This window comes from Hypanus sabinus, chromosome 16, assembly GCF_030144855.1.
Source record: "Hypanus sabinus isolate sHypSab1 chromosome 16, sHypSab1.hap1, whole genome shotgun sequence".
Taxonomy (NCBI): domain Eukaryota; kingdom Metazoa; phylum Chordata; class Chondrichthyes; order Myliobatiformes; family Dasyatidae; genus Hypanus; species Hypanus sabinus.
In genome coordinates this window covers 74,064,029-74,080,532 of record NC_082721.1, presented here as the reverse complement: position 1 = coordinate 74,080,532, position 16,504 = coordinate 74,064,029, and the positions used below count along the sequence as shown (strand labels likewise).

General features: G+C 39.7%; 1 protein-coding gene across 1 annotated transcript in view; it reads right to left on the bottom strand.

The window, feature by feature from the left end:
- LOC132405919 (C-type lectin domain family 10 member A-like) overlaps positions 1 to 14,093 on the bottom strand; it is a 55,555-nt gene extending 41,462 nt beyond the window's left edge. Inside the window, exons 1-9 of the mRNA XM_059990899.1 lie at positions 13,913 to 14,093; positions 10,562 to 10,633; positions 9,378 to 9,449; positions 6,986 to 7,057; positions 5,604 to 5,675; positions 4,614 to 4,685; positions 3,282 to 3,353; positions 2,109 to 2,180; positions 722 to 793 (exon numbers count right to left, since the gene is read on the bottom strand). Of these exons, the coding sequence (XP_059846882.1) occupies positions 722 to 793; positions 2,109 to 2,180; positions 3,282 to 3,353; positions 4,614 to 4,685; positions 5,604 to 5,675; positions 6,986 to 7,057; positions 9,378 to 9,449; positions 10,562 to 10,633; positions 13,913 to 14,093 (757 nt within the window). The remainder of the gene's footprint in view (positions 1 to 721; positions 794 to 2,108; positions 2,181 to 3,281; positions 3,354 to 4,613; positions 4,686 to 5,603; positions 5,676 to 6,985; positions 7,058 to 9,377; positions 9,450 to 10,561; positions 10,634 to 13,912) is intronic.
- Between the last annotated feature and the right edge of the window lie 2,411 nt (positions 14,094 to 16,504).

Below are 16,504 nucleotides of genomic sequence, written 5' to 3'. Positions count from 1 at the left end.
GGTGTACTACATATGACAAGTTATGCAAACCTGACCTATTTTAGTCAACGTCCTTTGAACCCTCTCGAATTGCACTACATACTGCCAAAGATAATGGACACACAACTTCTTTCAAAACTCCAATTCAGGTCCCAGCAGTGTTTTTTATAGAATCTGAAAATACATGCTTGCTTTAATATGCCATTCCTCTTGAAACGAATGCTAAGTTTGTATTTGCATTCTTCACCACAGACTTAAAATGCATATGAATCTTTAGGGAACCACGTATAAGGACTCCCAAGTCCCTTTACCACACGGAGAATTTTAGTATTTTCTTTTCATTTAGAAACCAGTCAAGACGTTAATTTCTTCTGCCGAATCGCATGACGGCAAAACTTCCCGGCATTATATTCCATCTGCCATTTCACTGCCCATTCACCTAATCGGTTTTTGTACTTCGGTAGCCTTTCAACTTCCTCAAAACTAACTGCCCCCATTTACCTTCATGTCCTCTGCAAACTTTGCAAGAAAGCCATGAATTCCATTGTCCAAATCATTAACATATAACATATAACGTCATCTGAATCGTTCCCAAATCTATGGAACATTGTTAACATTTCACATTTCATGACCCCGAACATGTGAAGTATCTTCAGTAATCGACACCGCTCTCCACCAAATCAACAATATAGCTTTATGCACTGAAATATGGCATAATAAATGCGATAATGTTTAAACTTACTCTTAGTCAGCTGCGAAATCTCGTCTTGAATTTTGGGGACGGAGATCAGGGTCTGTTCTGAGTTTTTCATTGCTGAAAGGGCAACACATCAGATCAAGGGGTTTGAGTTGATAAATAGATCATCATTTGTTCAGTCTGCAATGACTTAAAGAACTATGATAACCTTTATCAGTGTAATGGAAATTGATTTAAAAGTTGAACCATATGTTAAGCATATTTCAGTCAGATGTTGAATCCGTCAGCAAGCCAGGCTCTTTACAATGTTATATTCTGAAATCAAAAATTGGGAACGGACAGGCGGAGGCATTCTTCAGGTTTAACTTCAAATTTATTGCCTTTCAGCTGAGCATTTCGATACAGCTAAATGAAACTTCATCCCTCTAACGCTAGGGGGCAAAAGTTTTACAAAATATACGCAATATTTGATATTTTCTTCTCCTCTATACATTGGGTATTCTACATATGACAAGTCATTCAATCTTGACTTATTTTCGTCAACGTCGTTTGAATCCTCTCAAATTTCAGTACATACATGCGGAAGGTAAAGGATTTACAACTTCTTCCGAAACTCTAATTCCGGTCCTAGCAGTGTTGTATATAATCTAAACATTGCATGTTTGCTTCTAAATCCTACTCCTCTTCAAATGAATGCTAACATTACATTTGCCTTCCTCACCACAGACTTGACATGCATACTTACCTTTAGGGAACCCGACACCAGGATTTCCAAGTAACTTTGCAACTCGGAATTTTTGGGATTTTTTTTCCATGTAGAAAACAGTCAAGGCGTTCATTTCTTCTACCAAATTGCATGACGAGAAACTTATCGGCACTATATTCCATCTGTCATTTCATTGCCCATTCTCCTAATCAGTTTCTGTACTTTGTTGGCCATTTACCTTCCTGAAAACCAACTGTCCCTTCACTTATCTTCATTTCATCTTCAACATTTGCAATAAAGTCATGTATTCCATTTTCTAAATCATTAAAATATAACATATAACGTGAAATGAGTCGCTCCCAACTCTATGGAACATCACTAGTCACGGATAGCCGGCGAAACATGGCTCGCTTTATACTCACCATTTCTTTCCTTATAATCCCTCACGGCTATAACCGTGCTAGAATCATTCCTAATATAGCATGTCAACGAACTTCTGAGAATTCAAGAACACTAGATCAACCAATTTTCCTTGGTTTATCCTGCTCTTTATTTCTTCAAGCAATTCCCAAGAACCTTCTCTCTAGCAAAGGTAATTTTTCACACTTCATGAGCCCTAATACCTGATGTATCTTCAGCGATCGAACCCTCTCTGCACCAAATCAGCGTATATATAGTTTCATGCATTAAAAATGACATAATAAAAATGATAATTCTTACACTTACACTTGTTCAGCTGCCAAATCTCGTCCAGAATTTTGGGTATGGAGCTCAGAGTCTGCTTGGAGATTTTTATAGCTGAAAGGGCAACACACTTGATCATGGGATTTTATCTCACACGTTCATCATCCTTTCTTCAGACTACAATGACTTAAATAACTGAAAATATTCATCAGTGTAATGGAACATAGTATAAAAGTTGAACCATGTGTTATGCACATCTCATCGGATTTTGAATCTATCAGCGAATGAGACAGTGAGCCTCATTATGATGATATATTCAGAATTCAGAATTTCAGGAAGGACAGGCAGAGTCATTCTTCAATTTCAAGATCAAATTTATTGCACTTCAGACATGCAGATGTATACTGATCAATGAAATTTATTTCCGCTAGTGCCAGGGGGCAAAAGTTTGAAAACTGTTGGCAAGTTTTATTTTTTTCTACACTGAATTGGGTGTTCTGCATATGACAAGTTATGCAAACCTGACTTATTTTCGTCAACGTCCCTTGAACCCTCTCGAATTGCTGTACATAATGCTGAAGATAATGGGCCTACAACTTCTTTCAAAGCTCCAATTCAGGTCCCAGCAGTGTTTTTATAGAATCTGAAAATGCATGCTTGCTTGAATATTCCATTCCTCTTGAAACGAATGATAAGCTTGTATTTGCATTCTTCACCAGAGACTTAAAATGCATATGAACTTTTAGGGAACCATGCATAAGGACTCTCAAGTTCCTTTACCACGCGGAGAATTTTAGTATTTTCTTTCCATTTAGAAACCAGTTATGACGTTAATTTCTTCTGCCGAAGTGCATGACGGCAAAATTTTTCGGCACTATATTCCATCTGCCATTTCATTGCCAATTCACCTAATCGGTTTTTGTACTTTGGTAGCCTTTCAACTTCCTCAAAACTAATTGCCCCCACTTACCTTCATGTCCTCTGCAAACTTGGCAAAAAACCATGAATTCCATTGTACATATCATTAACATATAACATTTAACGTCCTCTGAATCGTTCCCAAATCTATGGAACATTGGTTACATTTCACATTTCATGACCCCAAACGCCTGAAATATCTTCAGTAATCGACACCGCTCTCCACTAAATCAACATATTTATATAGATTTATGCATTGAAATACGGCATAATAATAATGATAATTATTAAACTTACTCTTATTCATCTGCGAAATCGCGGCCTGAATTTTGGGAATGGAGATAAGGGTCTGGTCTGAGTTTTTCATAGCTGAAAGGGCAACCAATCAGATCATGGGGTTTGAGTTGACACACAGATCTTCATTTTATCAGTCTGCAATGACTTAAAGAACTATGATAACCTTTATCAATGTAATGGAAATTGATTTAAAAGTTGAACCATGTGTTAAGCATATCTCAGTCAGATATTGAATCCGTCAGCGAGTGAAACAGTCAGACCCATTACGATGTTATATTCTGAATTCAAAAATTGGGAAAGGACAGGCGGAGGCGTTCTTCAAGTTTAACTTAAAATTTATGGCCTTTCAGCTGAGCACTTCTGTACAGCTAAATGAAACTTCCTCCCGCTAGTGCCAAGAGGCAAACGTTTTGAAAATATACGCAAGATTTGATTTTTTCTTCTCCTCTGTTCATTGGGTATTCTACAGATGACAAGTCATTCAATCTGAATTTACTTTCGTCAACGTCGTTTGAATCTTCTCAAATTTCAGTACATACTGCTGAAGTTAAAGGATTTACAACTTCTTCCGAAACTCCAATTCAGGTCCTAGCAATGTTGAATATAATCTCAACATTGCATCTTTGCTTTTAAATCTTAAACCTCTTCAAATGAATGCTAACATTACATTTGCCTAACCCGCCACAGACTTGAAATGCATATTTACCTCTAGGGTACCGTAAGCATGGACACGCAAATCCCTTTAGAACTCGGATTTTTTTTTTCCATTTAGAAAACAGTCAAGGCGTTCACTTCTTCTACCAAAGTGCATGACGAGAATCCTAACGGCACTATAATCAATCTGTCATTTCATTGCACATTCTCCTAATCTGTTTATGTTAATTTCATCTGCAACATTTGCAATAAAGCCAAGCATTCCATTTTCTAATTCATTAAAATAATCATATAACGAGAAATGAATCGCTCCCAACTCTATGGAACATCACTAGTCACGTACAGCTGACCAAAATGGCTCGCTTTATATCCACCTTCTCTCTCCTTACAATCCCCCACGGCTATAACCTTGCTAGAAGCATGCCTAATATACCATGTCAATGGGCTCCTGAGAATCCAAGAACACTACATCAACCAATTTTCCTTTGTTTATCCTGCTCATTATTTCTTCAAGAAATTCCAAAGAACCTTCTCTCCAGCAATAGTAACTTATCACACTTCATGAGCCCAAACACCTGAAGTATCTTCAGCAATTGACGCAGCTCTGCACCAAATCAGCATATATATAGTTTCATGCATTAAAAATGACATAATAAAAATGATAATTCTTACACTTACTCTTATTCAGCTGCGAAATCGCCTCCTGAATTTTGGAGATGGAGCTCAGCATCTGCTCGGAGTCTTTTATAGCTGAAAGGACAACACACATGATCATGGGGTTTTAGTTCACACGTGGATCATCCTTTCTTAAGACTACAATCTTAAATATCTGTGATAATATTCATCAGTGTGATGGAACATAATATAAAAGTTGAACCACGTATTACGCACATCGCAGTGAGATATGGAATCCGTCAGAGAATGAGGCAGTGGGGCTCATTTCGATGTTATATTCAGAATTCAGAATTTGAGAAAGGACAGGCAGTGTCATTCTTCAATTTCAAGATCAAATTTATTGCACTTCAGACACGCAGAAGTATACAGATCAATGAAAATTATTTCCTTTAGTTCCAGCGGGCAAAAGTTTGCAAAATGTAAGCAAGATTTGATTTTTTTTGTACTCTGAGTTGGGTGTTATACATATGACAAGTTATGCAAACCTGACCTATTGTAGTCAACGTCCTTTGAACCCTCTCGAATTGCACTACATACTGCCGAAGATAATGGGCCTACAACTTCTTTCAAAACTCCAATTCAGGTCCCAGCTGTGTTTAATAGCATCTGAAAATGCATGCTTGCTTTAATATGCCATTCCGCGTGAAACGAATGCTAAGTTTGTAGTTGCATTCTTCACCACAGACTTGAAATGCATATGAATCTTTAGGGAACCACGCATAAGGACTCTCAAGTCCCTTTGCCACACGGAGAATTTTAGTATTTTCTTTCCATTTAGAAACCAATGAAGACGTTAATTTCTTCTGCCGAATTGCATGACGGCAAAACTTCTCGGCACTATATTCCATCTGCCATTTCATTGCCCATTCACCTAATCGGTTTTTCTACTTCGGTAGCCTTTCAACTTCCTCAAAACTAACTGCCCCCAATTATATATATACAGCTTTATGCATTGATATACGGCATAATAAAAACAATAATTATTAAACTTACACTTATTCATCTGCGATATTTCGTCCTGAATTTTGGGGACGGAGATTAGAGTCTGCTCGGAGTTTTTTATAGCTGAAAAGGCAACACATCAGAACATGGGGTTTGAGTTGACACAAAGATCTTCACTTTTTCAGTCTGCAATGACTTAAAGAAATATGATAATCTTTATCATTGTACGGGAAATTGATTTATAAGTTGAACCATGTGTTGAGCATATCTCAATCAGATATTGAATCAGTCTGCGAGTCAGGCTCTTTACGATGTTATATTCTGAATTCAAAAATTGGGAAAGGACAGGCGGAGGCGTTCTTCAGGTATAACTTCAAATGTATTGCCTTTCAGCTGAATATTTCTATACAGCTAAATGAAACTTCATCCCTCTAGTGCCAGGGGGCAAAGGTTTCGCAAAATATACGCAAGATTTGATTTTTTCTTCTCTATACATTGGGTATTCTACATATGACAAGTCATTCAATCTTGACTTATTTTCGTCAACGTCGTTTGAATCCTCTCAAATTTCAGTACATACTGCGCAAGGTAAAGGATTTACAGCGTCTTCCGAAACTCCAATTCAGGTCCTAGCAGTGTTGAATATAATCTCAACATTGCATGTTTGCTTCTAAATCCTACTCCTCTTCAAATGAATGCTAACACTGCATTTGCCTTCCTCACCACAGACTTGATATGCATACTTACCTTTTGGAAACCCGACACTTGGACTCCCAAGTAACTTTGCAACTCGGAATTTTTTTGATTTTTTCCCATGTAGAAAACAGTCCAGGCGTTCATTTAATCTACCAAATTGCATGACGAGAAACTTATCGGCATTATATTCCATCTGTCATTTCATTGCCTATTCTCCTAATCAGTTTATGTACTTTGGTGGCCACTTAACCTCCTGAAAACCAACTGTCCCTTCACTTATCTTCATTTCATCTTCAACATTTGCAATAAAGCCATGTATTCCATTGTCTAAATCATTAAAATATAACATATAACGTGAAATGAATCGCTCCCAACTCTATGGAACATCACTAGTCACGGATAGCCGACGAAACATGGCTCGCTTTATACCCACCCTTTCTATCCTTACAATCCCTCACGGCTATAACCGTGCTAGAATCATTCCTAATATAGCATGTCAACGAACTTCTGAGAATTCATGAACACTACATCAACCAATTTTCCTTTGTTTATCCTGCTCTTTATTTCTTCAAGCAATTCCAAAGAAACGTCTCTCGAGAAATGGTAATTTTTCACACTTCATGAGCCCTAATACCTGATGTATCTTCAGCGATCGAACCCTCTCTGCACCAAATCAGCGTATATATAGTTTCATGCATTAAAAATGACATAATAAAAATGATAATTCTTACACTTACACTTGTTCAACTGCCAAATTTCGTCCAGAATTTTGGGTATGGAGCTCAGAGTCTGCTTGGAGATTTTTATAGCTGAAAGGAAAACACACGTGATCATGGGATTTTATCTCACACGTTCATCATCCTTTCTTCAGACTACAATGACTTAAATAACTGAAAATATTCATCAGTGTAATGGAACATAGTATAAAAGTTGAACCACGTGTTATGCACATCTCATCGGATTTTGAATCTATCAGCGAATGAGACAGTGAGCCTCATTATGATGATATATTCAGAAATCAGAATTTCAGGAAGGACAGGCAGAGTTATTCTTCAATTTCAAGATCAAATTTATTGCACTTCAGACATGCAGATGTATACTGATCAATGAAATTTATTTCCGCTAGTGCCAGGGGGCAAAAGTTTGAAAAATGTAGGCAAGTTTTATTTTTTTCTACACTGAATTGGGTGTTCTACATATGACAAGTTATGCAAACCTGACTTATTTTCGTCAACGTCCCTTGAACCCTCTCGAATTGCAGTACATAATGCTGAAGATAATGGGCCTGCAACTTCTTTCAAAGCTCCAATTCAGGTCCCAGCAGTGTTTTTATAGAATCTGAAAATGCATGCTTGCTTGAATATTCCATTCCTCTTGAAACGAATGCTAAGCTTGTATTTGCATTCTTCACCAGTGACTTAAAATGCATATGAACTTTTAGGGAATCATGCATAAGGACTCTCAAGTTCCTTTACCACGCGGAGAATTTTAGTATTTTCTTTCCATTTAGAAACCGGTCATGACGTTAATTTCTTCTGCCGAAGTGCATGATGGCAAAATTTCTCGGCACTATATTCCATCTGCCATTTCATTGCCCATTCACCTAATCGGTTTTTGTACTTTGGTAGCCTTTCAACTTCCTCAAAACTAACTGCCCCCACTTACCTTCATGTCCTCTGCAAACTTGGCAAAAAGCCATGAATTCTATTGTACATATCATTAACATATAACATTTAACGTCCTCTGAATCGTTCCCAAATCTATGAAACATTGGTAACATTTCACATTTCACGACCCCAAACGCCTGAAATATCTTCAGTAATCGACACCGCTCTCCACCAAATCAACATATTTATATAGATTTATGCATTGAAATACGGCATAATAATAATGATAATTATTAAACTTACTCTTATTCATCTGCGAAATCGCGGCCTGAATTTTGGGAACCTTTATCAGTGTAATGGAAACTGATTTAAAAGTTGAACCATGTGTTAAGCATACCTCAGTCAGATGTTGAATCCGTCAGCGAGTGAAACAGTCAGACCCATTACGATGTTATATTCTGAATTCAAAAATTAGGAAAGGACAGGCGGAGGCGTTCTTCAAGTTTAACTTAAAATTTATTGCCTTTCAGCTGAGCATTTCTGTACAGCTAAATGAAACTTCATCCCGCTAGTGCCAGGGGGCAAACGTTTTTCAAAATATACGCAAGATTTGAATGTTTCTTCTACTCTGTTCATTGGGTATTCTACATATGTCAAGTCATTCAATCTGGACTTACTTTCGTCAACGTCGTTTGAATCTTCTCAAATTTCAGTACATACTGCTGAAGATAAAGGATTTACAACTTCTTCCAATACTCCAATTCAGGTCCTAGCAGTGTTGACTAAAATCTCAACATTGCAGGTTTGCTTTTTAATCCTACTCCTATTCAAATGAATGATAAAATTACATTTGCCATCGTCACCACAGACTTGAATTGCATATTTACCTCTAGGGTACCGTAAACGTGGACACCCAAATACCTTTACAACTCGGATTTTTTTTTTGATTTTTTTTTCCATTTAGAAAACAGTCAAGGCGTTCATTTCTTCTACCAAAGTGCATGACGAGAATCTTATCGGCACTATATTCAATCTGTCATTTTATTGCACGTTCCCCTAATCTGTTTATGTTGATTTCATCTGCAACATTTGCAATAAAGCCATGTATTCCATTTTCTAATTCATTAAAATAATCATATAACGAGAAATGAATCGCTCCCAACTCTATGGAACATCACTAGTCACGTACAGCTGACCAAAAATGGCTCGGTTTATACCCACCTTCTCTCTCCTTACAATCTCCCACGACTATAACCTTGCTAGAAGCAAGCCTAGTATACCATGAGAATATACCTGAGAATCCAAGAACACTACATCAACCAATTTTCCTTTGTTTATCCTGCTCATTATTTCTTCAAGCAATTGCAAAGAACCTTCTCTCCAGCAATAGTAACTTTTCACACTTCATGAGCCCAAACACCTGAAGTATCTTCAGCAACCGACGCCGCTCTGCACCAAATCAGCGTGTATATAATTTCATGCATTAAAATGACATAATAAAAATGATAATTCTTACACTTACTCTTATTCAGCTGAGAAATCTCCTCCAGAATTTTGTGGATGGAGCTCAGCATCTGCTCAGAGTTTTTTATAGCTGAAAGGACAACACACATGATCATGGGGTTTTAGTTCACACGTAGATCAGCCTTTCTTAAGACTACAATGACTTAAATATCTGGGATAATATTCATCAGTGTAATGGAACATAGTATAAAAGTTGAACCACGTATTACGCACATCGCAGTGAGATATGGAATCCGTCAGAGAATGAGGCAGTGGGGCTCATTTCGATGTTATATTCAGAATTCAGAATTTGAGAAAGGACAGGCAGTGTCATTCTTCAATTTCAAGATCAAATTTATTGCACTTCAGACACGCAGATGTATACAGATCAATGACAATTATTTCCATTAGCTCCAGGGGGCAAAAGTTTGCAAAACGTAAGCAAGATTTGATTTTTTTTCTACTCTGAGTTGGGTGCTATACATATGACAAGTTATGCAAACCTGACCTATTGTAGTCAACGTCCTTTGAACCCTCTCGAATTGCACTACATACTGCCGAAGATAATGGGCCTACAACTTCTTTCAAAACTCCAATTCAGGTCCCAGCTGTGTTTTATTGAATCTGAAAATGCATGCTTGCTTTAATATGCCATTCCGCTTGAAACAAATGCTAAGTTTGTATTTGCATTCTTCACCACAGACTTGAAATGCATATGAATCTTTAGGGAACCACGCATAAGGACTCTCAAGTCCCTTTGCCACACGGAGAATTTTAGTATTTTCTTTCAATTTCGAAATCAGTCAAGACGTTAATTTCTTCTGCCGAATTGCATGACGGCAAAACTTCTCGGCACTATATTCCATCTGCCATTTCATTGCCCATTCACCTGATCGGTTTTTGTACTTCGGTAGCCTTTCAACTTCCACAAAACTAACTACCCCCACTTAACTTCGTGTCCACTGCAAATTTTGCAAGAAAGCCATGAATTCCATTGTCCAAATCATTACCATATAACATATAACGTCATCTTAATTGCTCCCAAATCTATGGAACATTGGTAACATTTCACATTTCATTACCCCGAACACCTAAAGTATCTTCAGTAATTTACACCCACCGCTCTCCACTAAATCAACATATATATATATAGCTTTATGCATTGATATACGGCATAATAAAAACGATAATTATTAAACTTACACTTATTCAGCTGCGAAATTTCGTTCTGAATTTGGGGAATGGAGATCAGGGTCTGCTCCGAGTATTTTATAGCTGAAAAGGCAACACATCAGATCATGGGGTTTGAGTTCACACATAAATCTTCATTTTTTCAGTCTGCAATGACTTAAAGAACTATGATAACCTTTATCAGTGTAATGGAAATTGATTTAAAAGTTGAACCATGAGTTAAGCATATCTCAGTCAGATATTGAATCCGTCTGCGAGTCAGGCCCTTTTCGATGTTATATTCTGAAGGCATTCTTCAAATTCAAGTTCAAATTTATTATCTTTCAGTCAAGCTGGTGTATACAGCTGAATTAACCTTTGTTCCGATAGAGCCAGTTTGCAAAACCTTTGCAAAATGTTTGCAAGATTTCATTTTTTCCCATCTGTACATTGTGTTTTACATGCGAAAAGTCATTCAATCCTGACTTATTTTCGACAACGATCTTTGCACCTACTCCCATTTGAGTACATCCTGTCAACGATAAGCGGCGTACAACCGCCTCCAAAACTCCCATCCAGGTTCCTGCAGTGTTTTCTAGAATCTCAACATTACACCCTCATTTGTCATTCAAGTCCTCTTGAAATAAATGCGAACATTGCATTTGCCTTCCTCACCAGATACTTAATCTGCATATTAATGAAAGGAAGTCTTCAACGGTCATTTAAATTGAAGCAAGCGACGTAGAGGGAAGAGGTACAAGAAGCCATGAGAGAAGCTGTTCTTGTAAACTGACCGGGGCAAAGAGGCTAGACTGCGCAAGCGCGTGATGTAGCGCAAAACGTTTAAAAGAAAGACCATGTATCATTTATGTTTGTTTAAAACTAATAAAAAGATTTTAAAAAGAAAGAAAAGAAAAGAAAGACCGCCATATACAACGGCCATTATCGGAATGGACTGAGCTGATTGGGAGGGCTTTGGCTCAATGAGGCTTCGGCAAGAACAGGCAGAGGCGTGGTTAAATGGGGCACGACTGCGCAAGCGCGATAAAGTCAGCCTCTGAGATCAGCCGGGGAATTTACCAAGCGAGCAGAGGCTGAGTACGAGCTGCACTTCAGGTGACGGAAGGCCAGGTAAGGTCCTTTAATTAATCTAATTAGCTTAGTGGTAGGTAATGGAGGCAGCCGTTTGGGCAGTTGAGTGCTCCGTTCTCAGTATGTGGGAAGTCAGCGCGAACACATCTGTTCCTGATGGCTACACCTGCAAAAGGTGCATGCAGCTGTAGCTCCTGACAAATCATGTTAGGGAACTGGAACTGAAGCTGGAGCTAGATGAACTTCGGATCATTCGGAAGGCAGAGGGAGAAATAGACAGGAGTTTCAGGGAGATAGTCACCCCTAAGAGTCAGGTGACAGCTAGTTGGCAGACTGTCAGGAGAGGGAAGGGGAATAGACAGGAAGAGCAGAACACACCTGTGGCCGTTCCCATCAATAATAACTATACCGCTTTGGATACTGTTGGTGGTGAAGACATGCCAGGAACAAGTTGCAGTGGTTACGGCTCTGGCACTGAGAGTGGACCCTCAGCTCAGAAATGAAGATGATAAAAGAGGAAAGCAGTAGTGATAGGGGATTCGACAGATAGTGGGACAGATAGGAGGTTCTGTGGAAGAGATCGAGAGTCCCGGATGATCTGTTGCCTCCCTGATGCAAGGGTCCATGATACCTTGGATCGAGTTCTCAGTATTCTCAAGAGGGACGGTGAGCAGTTGGATGTCATAGTCTATGTAGGGACCAATAACGTGGGTAGGAAGAGTGAGGAAATCCTGAAAAGTGAGTTTAGGGAGCTAGATGCCAAGTTAAAGGACAGGACCTCCAGGATAGCATTCTCAGGATTGCTAACAGTGCCACGTGCAGGTGGGTATAGAAACACTAAGATAGTGCAGATCAACACATGGCTAAAGACATGGTGCAGGAGGCGGGTTTCAGATTTACAGATAATTCAGCAGTTTTCCAGGGATTGTGGGACCTGTTCCAGCAGAACGGTTTACCTCTGACTGGTAGTGGGACAAATATTCTTGCAGGTAGGTTTGGTAGAGAGGCTCCAGTGTATTTAAACTAGATACGAGGAGGGAGGGGAACCAGAGTGTATGAACTGATGTATGGGAGAAGGGAAAAAAATAAGACAGTAAATTTCTTTGTACTGTTAGAGGTAAACAGAGAGGAAGAGGTGGAGAATTTCTTAAATGCACTAATTTTAATGCTAGGAGGATTGTAAGAAAGGTGGATGAGTTTAGAGGATGGATTGATACCTGGAAATATGAGCTATTAGCTATTAGTGCTATTAGTGAAACATGGTTGCAGGAGCGGTGTGATTGGCAACTAAATATTCCTGGATTTCGTTGCTTCAGGTGTGATAGAATCGGATGAACAAGAGGGCGACGTGTTGCGTTGCTTGTCAGAGAAAATATTACAGTGGTGCTCTGGCAGGATAGATTAGGCGGCTAATTAGGTGGAATTGAGGAATGGGAAAGGTGTGGTCACACATACGGGTGTATTATAGACCACCTAATGAGGAGCAAGCATTGGAGGAGCAAATTTGCAAGGGGATAGCTGATATTTGCAGTACACACTTTCATGGTCCGGATCGGTTCCCCTTTAAATATATCTAGGTTGAGTGATGATCCGGACCGTTGACTCCTTGCTTCCCTTTAATTCCCTGTTTCACGTGTCCCTCAAGCTTTGGGAATAAGGCAATTTATTCTCAACTGAACCGGCAGTTTATAAGCCCCTGGCTTCAGCCGTTTGGGGTGAGAATGTTAAGGAGCATTAGCAAGATCACTGTAGCTACCATGAGCCAAAGATACCCAGCTGGAGCCAACTATGGTTCCTGCAGGAGCAAGCCAGGTCCTCTTCCACAGCAAGTGTCAGCTATTCGCCTTTCCTTACCAGAGTGGGTCTGGGCAACATTACCCACCAGGGTGATTTAAGAGCTCCCGCAGCTTGGAACAAACTTGGTTCCAGCGGTAGTACCATCTGTTGTCCTGTCGTCATATTTCCAGCAGTCTACCGCTATTCGAATGGACAGTCGTTGGGTGGTCTCCATATTCATGTCCTGTCTAATGAGGGGTTCCGGCCCGGTACTCTAGTAGGCTCCTGACCCCAGTGTTTCATGCCCTGTTTCTGCATCTGTCCCTTGAAGAAGAGGAGTCCCGGCTCGATGCCTGGTGTTTTAAGGCGGAGTCCTGACTCAGTGTTTCATGTCCTGTGTCTGAGGTCGGGGTGATCCAAGTGCCCAAGTCCAAGGTCGGTGTTCCTCGTCTCCAAGACCTGGCCACGGCGTTCCAAGTATTCAAACCCTGGCTACGGTTTTCAAAGTATCCAAACCCTGGCCGCGGCGCCCCGAGTACCAAGTCTCGAGTTCAACGTCTATGTTTCTCCGAACCCAAGGTCTGCATTTCTCTGAGTCGAAGGTCTGTGTTCCTTCAAGTCTCCTTGTAGTTAACCTTACTAAACCATGTTTGTGTCTGGCATCTGGGTCCTCCTGCAACACTCGTGCCCATGGCATTGTGACACGCACAGGGTTGTGATTGTGGGAGATTTTAATTTTCCACACATAGACTGGGAAGCCCATACTGTAAAAGGGATGGATGGTTTGGAGTTCGTAAAATGTGTGCAAAATAGTTTTTTGCAGCAATACATAGAGGTGCCGACTAGTGAAGGGGCAGTGTAATTAGGAAATGAGATAGGTCAAGTGACGGGGGTATGTGTTGAGGAGCACATTGGGTCCAGTGATCACAATGCCATTACTTTCAATATAATTATGGAGAAGGATAGGACTGGACCCAGAGTTGAGATTTTTGATTGGAAAAAGTCTAACTTTGAGGAGATGCGAAAGGATTTTAAATGCGTGGATTGGGACAGTTTGTTTTATGGGAAGATGTAATAGAGAAATGGAGGTAATCTAAAGGTGAAATTTTAAGGGTACAGAATCTTTATGTTCCTCTTAGGTTGAAAGGAAAGTTTAAAAGTTTGAGAGAGCCACAGTTTTCAAGGGATGTTGGAAACTTGGTTAGGGAAAAGAGAGATATCTACAATAAATATAGGCTGCATGGAGTAAATGAGGTGCTCGAGAAATATAAAGAATGTAAGATGACTGTTAAGAAAGAAATTGGAAAAGCTAAAAAAGCTACGAGGTTGCTTTTATAAGTGAGGTGAAACTAAATCCGAATGGTTTCTGCAGTTATATTAATAGCAAAAGGATATTGAGGGATAAAATTGGTCCCTTAGAGAATCAGCGTGGACATCTGTGTGTGGAGCCAAAAGAGATGGGGCAGATTTTGAACAATTTATTTTCTTCAGTATTCACTAAGGAAACGTATATTGAATTGTGTAAGGTACGGTAACAAGTTTTAGATTATGATGACACTGAGTCCTCGTTTATTGTCATTTAGAAATGCATGCATGCATTAACAAATGATACAAAGTTCCTCCAGAGTGATATCACAAAATAAAAAAAAGGGCAAACCAAAACTCAGACGGACAAAACCACATAATTATAGCATATAGTTACAGCAGTGCAAAGCAATACCATAATACAATAAACGCAGACCATGGACGCGGTTTAAAAAGTCTCAGGTCCCGATCGACTCTAATAGTCCCGATATCAGGCAGCAAACTCTCCCTGCCATAAACTTCCAGGTACTGACAATTAATGCCTCGGAAGCACCCGATGACAGCAGACTCTGAGTCCATCCGAAAACATCGAGCCTCCGACCAGCCCCTCCGAGACAGCCTCCCGAGCGCCTTCAGTCTCGGACCTCCCGCCGAAACAAGCAAAGCCTCCGGAGATTCCGGACCGCACAGAAGCAGCGGCAGCAAAGCGGGCATTTCAGAAGCTTCTCCGGATGTTCCTCCACGCTATCACCTCCGCCTCCATCAAATCAGGATTGCTTACGGATCCCTTCTTAACACGTAATAGATATCCATTCTCTAGAGAGGGCGTGCGCGGTGCGTTGCACTGCCATCTTCTCAAGTTACGGAGACCATCGAGGATTAAAGGGGAGGAAGTACTGGCGATTTTAAGGAATATGAAAGTGGATAAAACTCAGATTCCTGACAGGATATTCCCTAGCACCTTGAGGGATATTCGTGTAGAAATAGCAGGGGTTCTGACGGAAATATTTCAAATGTCATTAGAAACGGGGATGGTGCCAGAAGATTGCCATATTGCTCATCTGGTTCCATTGTTTAAAAAGGGTTCTAAGAGTAAACCTAGCAATTATAGGTCTGACAGTTTGACGTCAGTGGTGGGTAAATTAATGCAAAGTATTCTTAGAGATGGCATATATCATTATCTGAGTCGGCAGTGTCTGCTTAGGAACAGTCAGCATAGATTTGTGTGTGGAAGGTCATGTTTCACAAATCTCATTATTTTTTGAAGAGGTTACGAGGAATGTTTATGAGGTAAAGCAGTGGATGTTATCGATATGAATTTCAGTAAGGCCTTTGACAAGATTCCGCACGAAAGTTTAGTTCGGAAGGTTCAATCGTTAGGAATTAGTATTGAAGTAGTAAAATGGATCCAACAGTGGCTGGATGGGAGATGACCGAGAGTAGTGGTCATTTTAAGGCTGGTGACGAGTGATGTGCCTCAGGGATCTGTCCCTGGGTCCAATGTTGTTTGTCATATACATTAATGATCTGGATGATGGGGTGTTAAATTTGATTAGTAAGTATGCCGCTGATACTAAGGCAGGTGGCGTTGTGGATAATGAAGTAGGTTTTCAAAGCTTGGAAAGAAATTTAGGCCAGTTAGAAGAGTGGGATGAACGATGTCAGATGGAGTTTTATGCTGAAAAGAGTGAGGTGCTACATTTTGATAGGAATAATCCAAATAGGACTTACGTTGTAATGGTAAGGTATTGAAGAATGCAGTAGAACAGAGTGATCTAGGAATAATGGTGCATAGTTCACTGA